The sequence below is a fragment of the Paramormyrops kingsleyae genome, chromosome 2, assembly GCF_048594095.1.
Source record: "Paramormyrops kingsleyae isolate MSU_618 chromosome 2, PKINGS_0.4, whole genome shotgun sequence".
Taxonomy (NCBI): domain Eukaryota; kingdom Metazoa; phylum Chordata; class Actinopteri; order Osteoglossiformes; family Mormyridae; genus Paramormyrops; species Paramormyrops kingsleyae.
This window is the reverse complement of record NC_132798.1, coordinates 712200-728284: the sequence shown is the minus strand read 5'-3', so window position 1 is coordinate 728284 and position 16085 is coordinate 712200. Positions and strand designations below refer to the sequence as shown.

The 16085-nt window shown below is 45.4% G+C and overlaps 1 protein-coding gene across 1 annotated transcript in view; it reads left to right on the top strand.

Moving 5' to 3' along the window:
• fibcd1a (fibrinogen C domain containing 1a) overlaps positions 1-16085 on the top strand; it is a 99738-nt gene that overhangs the window by 36985 nt on the left and 46668 nt on the right. The window contains exons 3-4 of the mRNA XM_023834453.2: positions 7610-7769; positions 9676-9812. Coding sequence (XP_023690221.1) covers positions 7610-7769; positions 9676-9812 — 297 coding nt within the window. The remainder of the gene's footprint in view (positions 1-7609; positions 7770-9675; positions 9813-16085) is intronic.

Here is a 16085-nt window from a genome sequence, read left to right as displayed (position 1 = left end):
GACAGGTAGTGTCCTGTAACTTATAGTGAAGTAACACGTTGTTTAAATGCTGTGTTTGCGGGCAGCACATAAGGCTGGCAGGAGATGCCCTCAGATCAGGGACCCGTTTTTTGGATCTCAGGTCTATAGAGACAGCAAAGGAAAAGAGCCTTCAGCTAGTTAACATTGGAGGCAGAGGGCAGGATCAAATTCATAGGCATCTTAGCAGCAGATGACATGTCAGGCTTCAAGAGAAAGGCCCATTTCCGATACCTTTTTATTACACGTCCCTCATGAAATTTTCCCTGAGAAATAACGGCAAAGTCACTGAGCGACCCGCTCATAAGCTGAAGGCCAGGTAGATTTATTTTCTATCATAATACTGTCACACACCCAGCCGCAGCAGATATCTCTCATTGCCCCCGTTAAAAAGTTCTGACTACAACAACAGAAGGTATGTCTCCAATGGCAACTGCTTCATTTCCTGTAGTGCTTGCCTCTTTTTTTCAGAGAAAAAGCAAAGGTCGATAAAAGGCTTGAATTCTTTGGAATAGCAAGGGTGTTATCTTTAGCAAAAGGCTGTCTCTTTTTTCTGTCCTTTTTGACTTCTCCAAACTTTAATTCAAGCTGGTGTATCTTACATGTCCATACTTATTGACATGGATTTTGAGGAGTTGTGTACTCATATACTGTATGTCTGTCTATTAGAGTCCAGGCTAATCATTCCCCATGGCAACAAAACTGGCTGATTTGACTGACTAACTGATTAAACACAGCTCCCTCTTTCCCATACGTGGGTGTCGGTATTCCTGTCAGTATTTGAGAACCAGATTGTAGTAGCAGGTTATAACTCGATGGAAGCATATGGTAGTTGGACATGACAGTCCAGGAAATCACTGATGTAATAAAGTATGTTCTGGAGGACTGCAATAGATCCCTCTTGTGAATTTTGTCCTAAAGCTCCACCAACCAATATTCTTTTCAATTTCCTCCTGCGAGTATGCTATGTTTACTGCCTCATAGCAAGATTTAATCCTCTGTTTTCTTGTTTGACTAACTGAATATTCTCTACTAAAGGAGGACAGTCATGAAACTCTCATATCTACAGCGACATATCAATATTCCACTAAAGGAAGTTAGTCAGGTGTTAGCTTATTGCTGCAGCTAAATATTAATACTCAGTGAAAGGAGGATAGTCAGGTGTTAGCTTATTGCTACAGCTAAATATTAATACTCGGTGAAAGGAGGATAGTCAGGTGTTAGCTTATTGCTACAGCTAAATATTAATACTCGATGAAAGGAGGATAGTCAGGTGTTACCTTATTGCTACAGCTAAATATTAATACTCAGTGAAAGGACGATAGTCAGGTGTTAGCTTAATGCTACAGCTAAATATTAATATTCTAATTATACCTTAGAATACTACCAGTGAGAGTCGAACACAATTAGCAACACAAAAATATACATTTCATTGTTGCAGTTCAAGAAATCTCTTGAGGTGAATTATTTTAAAATAAAGAGAATATCAGATAATCTGATTATTTTTTCCACAGTTACAATAACTGTACTTAGTGCTGGTGGTACCATTGATCCCATATGAGCAAATACCTGAAGAGAATTTTTCCATCTTGTGTTTTGTTGCCATTGTTCCTTCCTGGCTTCCTGTGTTTCTGATGCTTACGGATCCTTCTCATATCTGTGTGGCACTCTTTATATTCTCCTGTCGTGTCTAAGACATGCTACCCAATCCTGCTCCTGGAAATCTACCACCGCGCAAAGCTTAGGTGTACTGCAAATTTAACACACTTATACAGATAATAAGCTTAGCTTCAACATAGCTGGCTCTAATACTGAGGTGCTACTGAAGAACCTGATTATCTATATCAGATGTGTTAAATTCAGGCTGCACCTAAGCTCTGCAAGGTCATAGATCTCCAGAAGCAGGATTGGGCAGCCCTGATCTATGATGCATAAACGTCTCTGATATGGATTATGCATAGATATGTGTTAACCTAAGATGTTTTTGCAGCCTTTCACCAACATGTGGTTGTTAAGTACCCATCAGTATCAGGGTTGCTAACTCTTGCACATCTGCCATGAGTTGTGACCGTGCGCCAGGACGAGCAAGCAGTGAGTGGGTAAGCTGGATCGGGCACACAGAAGTCCAGAAAACGGGGTTTTATTGCATGCAAAGCACAACACGATAAAACAACATCAATGACCGTACAGGGGAAATAGACTTGACCGCGGGCTAAATACACTGGACTACTCAGAAATGACACAAAACAGTTGAAGACAATCAGGAATTGACACGAGGGGGCGTGGCACACAGAAGGATCGTATGAGCAGGTCATGACAGAACCCCTCCCCAAAGACGCACACTCCGAGCACGCCTCAGGGGAGGCGACTGACAAGACGGGACCGGGGAACACGGGACCTGGAAAACAAAAGCAAGAACATTAACAGGAGACCGGGAACAGAACGGACACACAGAACAGGCACAGGGACATGAAGTAAGACAACACCTGACAGAGGACAAGAAAGGCAGAGATTAAAATCAGAACGGGAAATACCGGGGGAACATCAACAGGAGGAACGAAAGGGCCAGGAATGAACACGGGAGCCACAGAGGAACGAGGAGCAGAAACAGGAGGGACGAAGGAAGGAGGCAGAAAGACAGAGGAAGGCGGACAACGGGAAGCCCGAGGGAACCCCAGCGGGCAGAAGGCGGCAGCCACAGGAGCAGCAGGCGACCGCGAGGCCGGAGCAGGAGGAGGAGGCCGGAGGGACAGATGAAGGAGGCGAGGAGGAAGTCGGAGGGGACCCCGGCGAAGGCAAGGAGGGAGGGGAAGCCGCAGCAGGTGACGGCGCAGCCACAGCAGGCGAAGGCGCCGTCCACCGATGAGCTGGAGTGAGGGGACCCACAGGCGACTGAGGAGTCGAAGCGGGGGAACCCGCAGGTGACCGACGAGGTATCGGAGGTGGGGCCGAAGGCGGCCAACAAGGCATTGGAGGCGGGGCCGAAGGTGGGCGACGAGTCACCGAAGAGGGACCCACAGGCGACCGCTGTACAGGAGCCGGAGGACCCACAGGTGCCCCTCCAGCCACAGCCAAGGAGACCGAGGGCGAGCCAGGGGGCAGGACAGGCGGGTCCCGACCCCTGCACAGGTGTCCTCTCCCATTCCGGGATACCGACAAGTGGGGACCTGGCCGACAAGTGGGGACCCTGTTGGGGCGATGGCGGAGGAGTCCTCCTCCTGGAGGAGTCCATGGGGGCTATTAGGGAGGTCCCCGAGGGGTCCCACTCTAGCTCCTCCTCTCCCTCCATCACGGGGGGAGGAGCGGTATTCTGATAGTCCAGGACCTCCTTGGGGACTGAATCTGGAGCCGGGGGGACTGGAACAGGAGATACAGTGGGCGGAGCCAGGACGTCAGGCGGAGCCGGGGCCGGAGCATCAGGCGCGGGCGGAGCCGTAGCAGGGGCCTCGGGCAGTGCCGGAGCCACAGCAGGGGCCAGAACCTCTGTGGGCGGCAGGTCAGGAACAAGCAGGTCAGGAATATCAAACACGGGCACCGCGGAGGGTGGTGCCATAGCCACCAGCGCAGGAACCATGCGGCTTGGAGCCGGGCTGTGTGTGTCCGCAACAGCCGTTGTCCCTTTCAGGATCCGTGGGACCCGCGGGATTGAGTCCCAAATGGACCCGGCCCCTTTAAGGGCCAGGTGAGTCGCGAAAAAGGGGTGTTCTGCTGACACTGGCCGCGTAGCCGGGTTCAAACTCGGAAGGGGATCCTCCTGATAAGCAGCAGGGCAGGCAGCGGCGAGGGAGGAAGCAGTGAAGATAGAGATGGCCCCCAGGAAGATTGTTGGCATCTCCGTATGTCTCCGTCTTCTGTGCTTCTTCCTTTTTCCGGTAATCGGGGACCCCTCGGGCACTTCAGCTGGCGGATCTATAGGCAATCCGCTGTCTAAGGCTACCTGCTGTAGGTTTGCCTTCGCGCCATGCTTCTGAGCTGCTGCAAGTTCAGCCGCACTTCTTCCGCCAAGAAGGCGTCTGTGGTCGGCGATATCCTGGTTAGAATATCAGCACGGGCGCTGATTGCGGGGTCCTCCCGAATCTCGGGTTGCTGAAGCCAGTACCCGGCCTCAGTAATAAGCGCACTGTATTCAGCTGGGGTAACCTGAGGCGTCTTCTTCCTGAGTCCGGTCATTCTGTTGTGACCGTGCGCCGGGACGAGCGAGCAGTGAGCGGGGAAGCAGGATCGGGCACACAGAAGTCAACACACAACACAATAAAACAACATCAATGACCGGACTGGGGAAACAGACTTGAACGCGGACTAAATACACAGGACTACTAAGAAATAACACGAAACAGCTAAATACAATCAGGAATTGACACGAGTAATGAGGGGGCGTGGCACACGGAAGGATCGTATGAGCAGGTCATGACACCATGATACTCAAGCTTTCAGACTTTCACACTCATACAAGGAATCTTATGGCAGATCTATATTATTACATTATGAACCTAAGATTAACTACATCAAAAACGCTGGGGTAATCTCCAAACCCTAGAGTCTCTTTACATAGATGAACCAGTGGCCATCCATTGAAAAAGCTCACCATCATTAGTCAGTCCGCAATAATATTCTGAGCACCGTTTTCATTACCTTAGCTCACAGCCATGTAGCCGGTGAGAGGCCTTGTGAATATTGAGCCATTTCATCGCCAAACAGTGTCTAAAAATATCAGTATTTTAAAAATAATTCATGTTTTCCATCCAGCTGTTCAAAGGTTGAAAACCTGATGAGACACAGTAACCCCAAGGGAGAATGCAAATGAGGTGCCTTATCTCTCACAAAATTAAGTGTTGTTCTCATTATAGATCTGTACAAATAGGAAATACGGGGTGTGGCAATGTGACAATGAGTTAAAAAAGTACAATATGTATATTCATTATTTTCTCAGTAGGTGCCCTAGTTACGGTGATTCACTTATGGCTTTAAAATGAACGGTTGGCACAGTTTGGTGCAGACTGAGGAAATGGAAAGCGGGAGAGTAGTCAGTCGAGTGCAAAAACCATGTTCCACCTGGGGCCATCCCATAATAATCGGAGGTCCTGCAACTACACTGTACTCTTGCTTGCAGAGATTCTCTGTTGTCTTCATCTTTGGTATGGTGGCTGGTTACTGTTTCCAGTTCTGCCTGTGTACTTCGGGCCAGTTCCGGTGTCCTTCCTGACACGGACCTTTCGCTTCCTTGGGTGCTGGTCCTCCACGGCTGTGGGTGCGATGATTAATGGTGACACATTAGCACGGAGCAGTTCCCGTCAGGGCCGTCGGCCAACACTGCAGTGGAGAGCACTCCGGTACCCGCAGACCTTTACGGAGAGTAGTGTGGAGGACTGGAGACACGAGTGCTGGTATTACGCTATTTGATAAATCAGCCAGTTAAACTAGACAATTACAGAGCTACCATTTTCCTTTCCTGCCCTTTTGTTGATGTTTTAAAGCCTTTTCAGCTCTAGCTAAGAGCCTCCTTCAGATACAGAACAGCTAAATTCAGCATCAACCGCAAATAAGTTTCCTTTTCCCTTATTATCAAGTCAGCCCAGAAACACGCGAGAACTTGGTTGCCAAGTGATTTCACTTGAAGTGCTCTCCAGCACTGGGCAGAAAGGGGACTTGGTTGAACAAATGACTTTCTCTGCCATTTCTACCTGGCAAAGTCAGTGGAATCAAGAGGGAAGGTGACTCATGTTTCGCCTTGCAGGTGAAGTTAATTCCAGCTGGCGGCTTGCTCTTCTGTGCTGAATGCAGAGTGTGGCCCCAACAGGGCATCTCCATCCTGCCCAAAAATGAGCCTTTGAGCACTGGGCAACCCGACTATGTTAGCATCAGATTTATGGGATGTCAGATAAACCAATACCATTGTGCTGATGATTTCTCAGATTGCTTATGACCCTGTTCAGTAAGTGTGAGGACAGTGGTGAAAATGCAGGATAAGAAGTAAATTTACAATTAAAAACTATCAGTCGACATTATGGACTAAATGATTAAATGCACCCGGAGTGTGTTTCACTCTGCATTGTAATCAGAACTTGAAGCAGAAAGCAATTTTCCTCTTTAGAATTTCCCTTGTTTATCAGTCTCTGGTTCAGGGCAAATTTCTGCCTTGCTGTTCCATATTAGAATGCTTCATTAGGTAGAAAAGATGATATATTAGGGGCGCAATAAGAGAAGAAAGCATAAACCTTTTTGATTAATGAACGTAATGATTTAAATTTACACAAAACAGAGGATTTTTAAAAACGCAAGAATCTCCTCTGTATTGGGAGGGAAATGTGATTTATCAGTGTCCTGAGTGCAGGAATACAGTGCGGTTCAGGCTCTGCTACTGTTTGGACCAAAGAGGCACAACAAATGGGCTAGCATGGGGTGGAGTGCATGTTGTAACGAGAGGAGGTGCCTCAGAAGACGACGGGGGATCATTTGAGGGCTTCTTTAACTGGCACCAAGGCTGCTTCTGTACGAGATGCGTTTTAGGGCCGTCCTCGGAGAGAGCCTGGGGTGATGAGGCACACGCCGCTGGCTAAGGAAGTCCTAACCGTCAGCCCCCATCAATGCCAGACAGAGGAACACGCAGTGTCTCCATTCCCACCCGCCCCCCCACAAACCCATCGCCATCTCATGCTCACGGCTGAGGACACTGACACTCACAGCTTGCTGGAGAATGGGATGTCACCAGCAGTTTAATGTGCTCACCTCGTTTGGGCTAATAGTAGGGGAGGGATGCCGTTACAGCTCAGACTCCACACTTCAAGGATTTCAGTGTGACTGCGGGGAGAGAATCACTCGTTGGGAGACTCAGCCCATATGATATCACGAGCCCACGCAAAATTTCAGAAAGATGGTATAAGTATATGTTTTGTTATATCTACACAAATCTGAAAATCAGCAGTCTGTTTAATTTGTTTCAACTCCTACACTCAACACATTATTTTATGCATCCTCTCAGGTATAAGCAGAGTGAAATGAGACCATTGAATCCTTATGGCCTTGGCAGGCCTCCCATTCTGCTAGTTAACACAGGTGTTTTCAAACTGGGATATTTATACTGATCAATAAACTGTGACAGTTCTCTTCTTGAATAATAGCCTATTCATTTATTCATACTTTCACTATTCTTATTTTTTATTGTATTTGCCTGGATACATTTTTAAGTGATTTCTGACACTATGGCTTCTGTAGACATCAAATACGAGAAAAAAAATGTTTAATTTTTTTTTATTAAAGCTTATTATTGCTACTCTTGTCATTGTCATGTATGAGATTTAAAATTAAAAAGCTCTGAATATTTTTGCTAAAGACACAATATTAAAATGAATAATGAATCACTGGCTGATTGTTGCGGTTGTGATCAGATATGGACGATGGAAAAAAATTTCAATGAATTACAGGAAACATCCCTTTCAGACCATTTCGGTCTCTTCTTACATACTCTGTACAGCCTTAAATGTAAATGTTGGATGTGATATATGCAGATTCTGACGCCACACCGTGATCACAGGGACTCCCTGATGTCTCGCCTGAAGCACCTGAAAAACGGCCCTTTCTTTTGTCCGCACAGCTGTTGTCGGAGAGCCAGGTCAACATGGTGAAAGTGGTGAACTCTGTGAGCGACGCCCTGAACTCCATGCAGAAGGAGACGGGCAGCATGAAGACACGGCTAAAAGCCGACCTGCAGCGCGCCCCGGTCCGCGGCGCCCGAACCAAAGGCTGCGCCAACGGTGAGGGTTGTTACAGCATTCTGAAGAGCCTGTATGGGGCTCACGATCCGGCACTGCTGCTCTAAAGGATGTTTTCTTAGGCTTAGATTAGATTAGAATAGAATAGAATAGAATAGAATAGAAATACTAAAATATCCCACCGTATGAGAGGTGCATTAATTCTTTTAATACACAAATGAAGTATGACGGAGTCATACAACTTAACAAATGCCATCACTGGGATAGGTTCACTGGTATGCTACAGAGAGGGCCTACAGCCCAAGATTCAAACCTCTAATGGAGGGGTTTTGTTTAGGATAGCACTGTGGAGACCAGACTGGAGGGTTCTGCAGTGCAGCAGCTGGACAGAGCCTTCAATATTATTCCACCCTCCTGACATCCCCACTATTCCAGAGGAGCACTACTAAATGCTACTCACATGAGGGGAATCTGCTGTTTAAAAGCTTGTCTCTTAGGACAGATCACACGGAGGTGCCAAGCAGTGCCAACGCGCCATTGATAAGATGTGAATGTTTTCCTGAAATTTCCCTCTTCAGTTTTTTCTTTCTGTTTATTCATCAGATCGTGTGGCTTTGCCTACACGCTATCACCTAGTGGCTATGAACTGTGTAACCTCCATACAGCACCACTTATAAGTCGGTAATTCTTTGTGGTTCAGGCCAGTTTATGGAGTTTCTTATGAACGATCACAATTTGTTGTTTTACAATAAAAGCACATTAGTTAATATATTTAAATGAACTGTTAACAAAAGGAAGGAACTCTCTTAGTTTTAATGGAAAAAAAGAAAACTTAAGTCATCTTGATTAATCATAAGCAGTGTTAATAATGTGATCAAATTGTCGCATTTAAAGTGGCTACTTTCTAAAATACTTATAAAATAATGTTCTCAGCAGCCTTTGAGGCAGAAAAAAATGGACAGTTATCCACAATGGAAATCAAAGTGAATGAATGGCCAATTATCGATGCACTGGCATGGATTCTCTGTTCTGAATTCAGTTGCGATTAGAGGTTGTAACCTGGTTTCCTGTTAGCTATGAATGCAAAGGGTTTAATTGCCTTTGGCAAAAATTTAGAATTGGTTATTCAAAACACCCTGGCAGTAATGTGTATTTAAAACATAATAGCTATACAACTATTTTCAATGACAGTTGATGCAGATGTCACGGTAATCCAGACCATATCTCAGGAAGAATAGGACCCAAAGGAAGGCTGGGTAAACTCCAAACAGTCCACTCTACTCACACACATGGTTCTCTTTTGGACTGGGGGGCTCAAATCAGTAATATTCAAATCAGTAAGCACAGAAATACAGAGACGACTCCCCTACCTACATGCACACAGGTATGTGGCCCTGTAGTGAAATGGGCTTGAATCCCCCCCCCCCCCACAAATGTGTTTGCCCCAGAGAAAACACATAGCCAGGTAATAAAACAACAAGTTTTAACTTCCCTCAAAATTTGCTGGACCTGCCCCAAAATACATTTCTGGCTACAAGCATGCCATCCCATAAGAGACAGCCATAGATTTAGATTGTAACTTAATGTACTGCTCCTCTCTGTTTGCACATCTAACATACACCCAGTCTGATCAAAAACAATCCCTTGCCTCCCTGCGTCTGGTCTCCTCGAGCCATGCTTTTATCTCCTCGCCCCCGTTCCTCCCCTGGGGCATGCTCCAATCCCTCCCCAAAGCAAGCTCCTTGGATGGCCTACCTGAGAGTGGTGCCTGAAGGAGCCACATATGCGTGAGGGTGGTGTGTGCAGGGGGGGTCTCCCAGAGAACACAAGCAGTGAGCTATAACAGAGCTGAAGAGACATAGATATATGATCATTTTCCAAAACCACCTACAGTGATTCATTAGTAATAATCACAAAGGCCCTATCTCCCCTACATACCCCTACGCAGGCTCCAGGCCCCGGGACTGCAGTGACATTTACGCCAGTGGGCAGAGAGAGGACGGCATCTACTCGGTGTTTCCCACCCACTACCCCTCTGGCTTCCAGGTCTTCTGCGACATGACCACCGATGGAGGCGGCTGGACAGTAAGTACTGCTGAGCATGTGCCATGCAGATACAGATAGACAGTGCCGTGAAAAAGTCTAAGGCTGCCAGAGAATATTTATCCTGCTGCTACAGATAAAATTTGCCGGGCGGGGGGGCTGGCAACAAAAAAAGTACATGAACTTTATTTTAGAATATTCAGAAAATCATCTCGCGCCCCACAGTTTGCGAACCACTGACCCATACAATGTTCCTGGGAAGTTTGAAGAACATCCACGGCATCCCTTTCTATCCTCAGCTGCCACCTAATGCTGCTGTATCAGGTGTAGATTATCACCCATACAGTGGTAATATGATGAAGCAAAGATTGAATAGAGTAAGGGTGTACTCACACTCGCCAATCCGAGATTGAATAGAGTAAGGGTGTACTCACACTCGCCAATCCGAGATTGAATAGAGTAAGGGTGTACTCACACTCGCCAATCCGAGATTGAATAGAGTAAGGGTGTACTCACACTAGCCAATCCGTACTGTCCCCGAGCATGTTTGACCCCCAAAGTCCAGTTGTTTGACTAGTGTGATTGCTCCGTACCATGCCCGGGTACAATACGCTTAACCATACCCTGGCCCACTTGGAGAGGTGGGCCAGAGCAATACGTCAGACTTGAGCATTGTACGGATGTAGTGTCATCACTAGTACTGGGTGTTTCTCAGTACCAACAACTCAAAGATCATACTTGTGGTCTTAGCAAGACCAGTCTTGCTAACTTGCCTTCCAAGAACCAACTTGGGATGCAGTGAATCATGGGATTCGGCGAGGATACAATTGATGTGTCCTTAATATTTGGGACGGGGCAAACCCAGCCTCAGCACGTCTGCGGGTCCTTGAGCAAGACCCTTAACCCCCAGCTCCCTGGGCGCCGCTACGGGTGGCTGCCCTTCATGGACAGCTTACTCTACAAAGAGCAAGTTGAGGGAGGCGTAAAGACAATTTCCCCATGGGGATCAATAAAGTATTGATTATTATTATTGTTATTATTATAATTATCATTATTATCCGGGGCTCGGGCACAGTACAAGGCAACCAGGCCAAGTGTAAGTATGCCCTAAATAGAGCAATAAGATCAAATAGTTATTTTGTTCAGGTCAAGTGTCTGCTGCAGTCACCTTTCTCTTTGCTGCAACTAAATGCTGATCTGTCTAGAAGGTCCAGATCTTCTCCCATACAATGTGTTTGCAGAGTTTGGAAAAGATCAGACAAATAATTTTTGAGTTATGCTGACAATATGAAGTGTCTGTGGCTGCCCTTCTCTTTTGCTAAACGGAACGAGGACTGCCCCTAATGACTTTTTCTACTGATTAATCTATCGACTGTTTCACTAATTGGCCGATTAATCCTAACGATTAATTTTCCTCCAGAAAATCACATTGACCATTTAATTTAAGTTAATTTTATTTTAACAACAACAAACTGTATATCAGTGCAGGGCTTTAGATAAGGGATGCCAGCTTTTCAGCACTATACAGACATTATTTTCACCCACAATTCAATTCAATTAGTAGCAGATTAGTAGTATACCTAAAACATTAATGAGATGCGTATTGTGATGACTAATAGTTAGTAATCTGTATAAATTTGGCATATCGTTACGCTTATTAAATTCGGATAGTGGAGCGCGCCACATGCACCTGTTTCGGTAAATCATGGAAGTGATGAGCACTGGAATCGCGGTGAAGACAAGGGCAGCTCATGGAGCGCGACTGAAAAAAGAGGAGATATTGTGGTTAAACTCGATAAAGGGACTGTGGTAGTGTGGCGCTGCTTTTTGCAGATTAAAGTACGACAATTTTTCGTGGCAAATATAGTTTTCATTTTTATTTCAGTTCACAAAAAATTTACTGTCCGTTTTTCTTTCAGTTTCTGTTTATGGTAACAATACTGGTCCCAACAAGCCCATTACGTACAAACACACACACACATTGTCAACCAATGTAGAATAAGCCATTTTAACCTAAACCTTTTCTCAAACACTTATTCAATGGAAATTCCAAGCAGCCACTACAATTTATGGCTTTAATAATGAGAGTATTTAGCAGCTACAAAGACAAAAGATATTTAAAAGCTTTCTATCCTAACGAAAATTTAATAAACATAAATAGACAACACTTCTGGTGGTTTTGCTTATCCTGGCAACCCATCAACTATGTTGACTAATCTCAGCACCCCTAAATGAAACTGCTTCATTTTTGGTGTCATTGGCCTCAACATTTGATCAGGTTCAGACCTTCACCCTTTCAACATGCTTGCAAAGCTTGAAAAAAGTTTCTGAGTTATTGTACTAACAGGATTAAGGGTCTGGAACTGCTTTTCTCTATACTATCATGGCAATGCTCAGTTCTGCTTTGATCTGTCTCAAAATTTGATCAGTTCCAAATCTGCGGCAGCAGCAGACTGGACTCCAAACCATATGTATTCCTTCCCCCTGTGTGGAATACAATTAAGGGAGCTGGTGATGAAGTTTAAAAAATGTATGAAGTGAGTGGGGAGCTCCTGAGGAGAGCTTTGGGATCCAAAGTACCGTTCATCTAGCCATCCAACAGAAGAAATTCTTGTTTTTATTGTGTTACTGTTCATTTTCATATATTCTAATGTTAAATTGTAAATTGACCAAATATAGAGTAACTACCCAGATAAATGCTTTCAAACAGCCTAAGACTAGCAGTCACAAACATTTTCAGATAACCAAATACACTTAAGGACATGCTGAAATCATGCACCCAGACACTTTCTCTCTCTTCTCTCACATAAACCCTCACACCATTATCTCAGGGCCTGTGTCTGATGAGATAAATATGTACAGCACCCCCTGTGCGTTAAATCGGGAACACTGAACATACCTCTATTGAGTTTGACTTGCAGTCCTGCAGCATTTGCGTTTCTTGTCATTTTTGTGAGTAGGACATTATGTCACACACAGCCTTTCAATGTCAGGACAGAAGGGCATAGGTTTGGTTTCAACACTAGTGGGGGCCAAAACAGCCCCCCCCCCCCCCCCCCCGTCCCCAGTCCCCAGTCCCCCGTCCCCCTAAACACAAGTGGTACTCTCATAATATTGATAGGGACATGTCCCTACCATCCATACCCAAATCTAAGCCCTTGGCTGTACATGATACAATTGATCTTGCCATTTCCTTTTTTTTTTTATAAAAGCATTATAGAAGCTTCCAGTACTGTGACTTGTCAGTATTGAGTCTTGTACTGTACATTATATTAAGTGACACAATTCTTCACAGATGGGTTTGTTTGCCCTTTTGTGAAACATTTGCCTACAAGGAAAATGTTCTATGTTTCCATTCTGTGTTTTGCATAAGCTACTTATATATAATGAGTATTATATGAATGCATGTCTGGTAGTTTATTCATGGTGGTGAAATTCAAAATCTTTGCCTAGAAGCGTCATCATATCTAGCTACCGTGTACGCAACATGATGTCTGTAGTGTGGATGCCTGTAATGTCACACAGTACCATATCTAGCTACCGTGTACGCAACATGATGTCTGTAGTGTGGATGCCTGTAATGTCACACAGTACCATATCTAGCTACCGTGTACGCAACATGATGTCTGTAGTGTGGATGCCTGTAATGTCACACAGTACCATATGTCTTTTTCATCGCCATGTCTGTGACCTCCCACCCCATCAAAGTCTGGGTGTAGATGCAGCACCATTCCTCGTTGGGTTCCCTGGCCTCATGTCACCGGCAACCACACTTTCTTCCCCCAGTCTCCATGTTTGTCTCCAGAGGAGAACAGGGTCTCTGGAGGCATGCATGTTGATTGAATACTGTGTTTAACAGATCAGTAATTAGTGTTTCGTATTTATAGTGGTTCGGGAATGACAGAACCTTTGCAAATCACCACGGGCCTCTGAGGAGCTTAGCAGGCCCTATGGCAGGTACTGTAGCTGCAATGGGCCATTTCATTTTAGAAGTGTGGCCTCACAAGTCCAGGCTTGGGGGTCTAATCCCACTTCCAGCTGTGTGTTTGTAGCATTTTTATGTTCTTGCCATATCTGCACAATTTCCTGTAGTTACTGCAGTTTCCTCCAAAAGTTCTGGTTAGCGGTTAAGATAAATGGCATCTCCAGACCATATTGTGCCATTCTGTGTGCCTGCCGATAGCGTGGCATCTCCCTCCACAGAAGCATAGGGCTTGTGCCCGATGCTTCTGTGGGTTGGACCTAATGTTGGATATTGGTTTTGGAAGAGAAATGAATGCAGATAAGTTTATGATTGTGATTTAAAATTATTCAGGCATGGGTTGCTGATAGAACATTGATAAATGAAGCCAGACAATGAAGTGTGTGATTTGAGGTGGGTTTTTATTTTGTGGCTTCCTGCCTGAAATGGCTGCTGTTAAGTAGTTTGATTTAGATGATCTGGGCAGCATCAGTCCCAAAGCAGGGATGGTTATTTTAGCTACTTCTGCACAGAACCAGGGGCTGATGGGGAAGGATCTTTGGATTGCCGTCGTTCCAAGGGCCCACTAGAGCCACAAACCGCAGAGAGCCGTCATTCTCATATGCAAACAGTCACCTTGATTAAGTTTATGGCCTGGTACTGAAACACCAAAGAAGATGGTTTTCAGCCAGATCTAACTTTCAGATTTTCTCCCTGCTTGCAGAGACATATTTTGCCCCCCATTGCTTTTGTCAGGTGTGAGCTTCATGAATCCAATGGCTTTTCTTCCTCCTTTGAGCTTTTTAAACTGCTAAGTACCTTCCAACAGTGGTAGTCTCAGGATAAGAAGTTAGCTGTTTCACAGCGCTAATGGCTGCGCCGAGTTAATTCATCATGACTGGCCTCCAGCCGGATGCCGCTCTTCACCCTAGAGATGCTTGGCTGGGTAGAGTCAGGGGGCCGCTGAGCTGGATTGCACAGTCCGGGCGGGGGACCTCTTGGATGGTACACAGATCCCACACACACAGACACGGACGCTGCCACAGAGATGCCTGTACTCTGCGTGAATATGGGACTCGCTTCAACATCCATCTCTACACAAAGATGTGCATGGTATTCATACAAATAAGGCCCTACATACAATTCATACAAATTACTCACCCTCAATCTAATGAACACACATTTACATGCATCCACACACTCTAGGTATATATAAACATGCACTGCCAGATATCAATAGAAATTCTGTACTGATGGTGGGTTGTGAATACCATGGCAAGGAGACTGGCTGGGGGGGTAGATCTCCACCCTTCCCCCCCACTTTGTGCAGGAGAAGCAAATAAGCCCCTGGGCTCTTTAGCAGAAAAGCAGGAACCTTTCAGAGTGATGCAGAGAACTGGAGCACAAAGTTTCTTTGCCCTCATCAAAAGTGTAAACAACTGTGAGGCGGTTGTGGGACTCGTGTTTGTATGGGACCATATTCCTCTCCCGCTTCCCGTACACCCGTGGGCAACATTCCATAAGCAGCGCATTCAGACATTAGTCCGTGATTAGTGTACAGTAAAGCTGGCCATCGATACGTCAAAGAAAACCACTTAATGTCACTTAGTAAGCCTGATGTTCGGGGAATGAGTATGAAGGTCACTCTCAGCCATTGATGTGACACAATGCAGTCATGTGACTGCAGAACCAGCTGCAGATTGGGGAGGGGGACATTATTATTATTATTATTATTGTTATTATTCATTGCATAGCTTACATCCAGGTCGCCTCACATGATGTAATCCATTTATATCATATTGCTGAAGGAACTTAAGTTACATACTTTTCTCAAGAATAACACATCAAGGTGTCTCTTGGAGGCTAAATGATTAACCTTTAGGTGTGGTACATATGTCATCGATGCACCCCGGCGTGACCGAATCAGCAAGAGAATATCCTCAGTAGAGCAGTTCCGCTGTTGTGGTTTAACTGGTGATCCTGTCCACTGGTGAGAAGTGCGGCTGTTGTGGTTTAACTGGTGATCCTGTCCGCTGGTGAGAAGTGCGGCTGTTGTGGTTTAACTGGTGATCCTGTCCGCTGGTGAGAAGTGCGGCTGTTGTGGATTAACTGGTGATCCTGTCCGCTGGTGAGAAGTGTGGCTGTTGTGGTTTAACTGGTGATCCTGTCTGCTGGTGAGAAGTGCGGCATGCATTCAATCATTTTTACAGAATACAGGAAGCAGATAAAATAAATAAAACATGTACACTAAAAGAAAAAGACTCATCCCGCATGTTTGTAAAATATGACAAACATGCATGCAGTTGTGAAGGTGATGTAGCAACCTCTGAGTATAAAATTGATTCCCTTTTGAA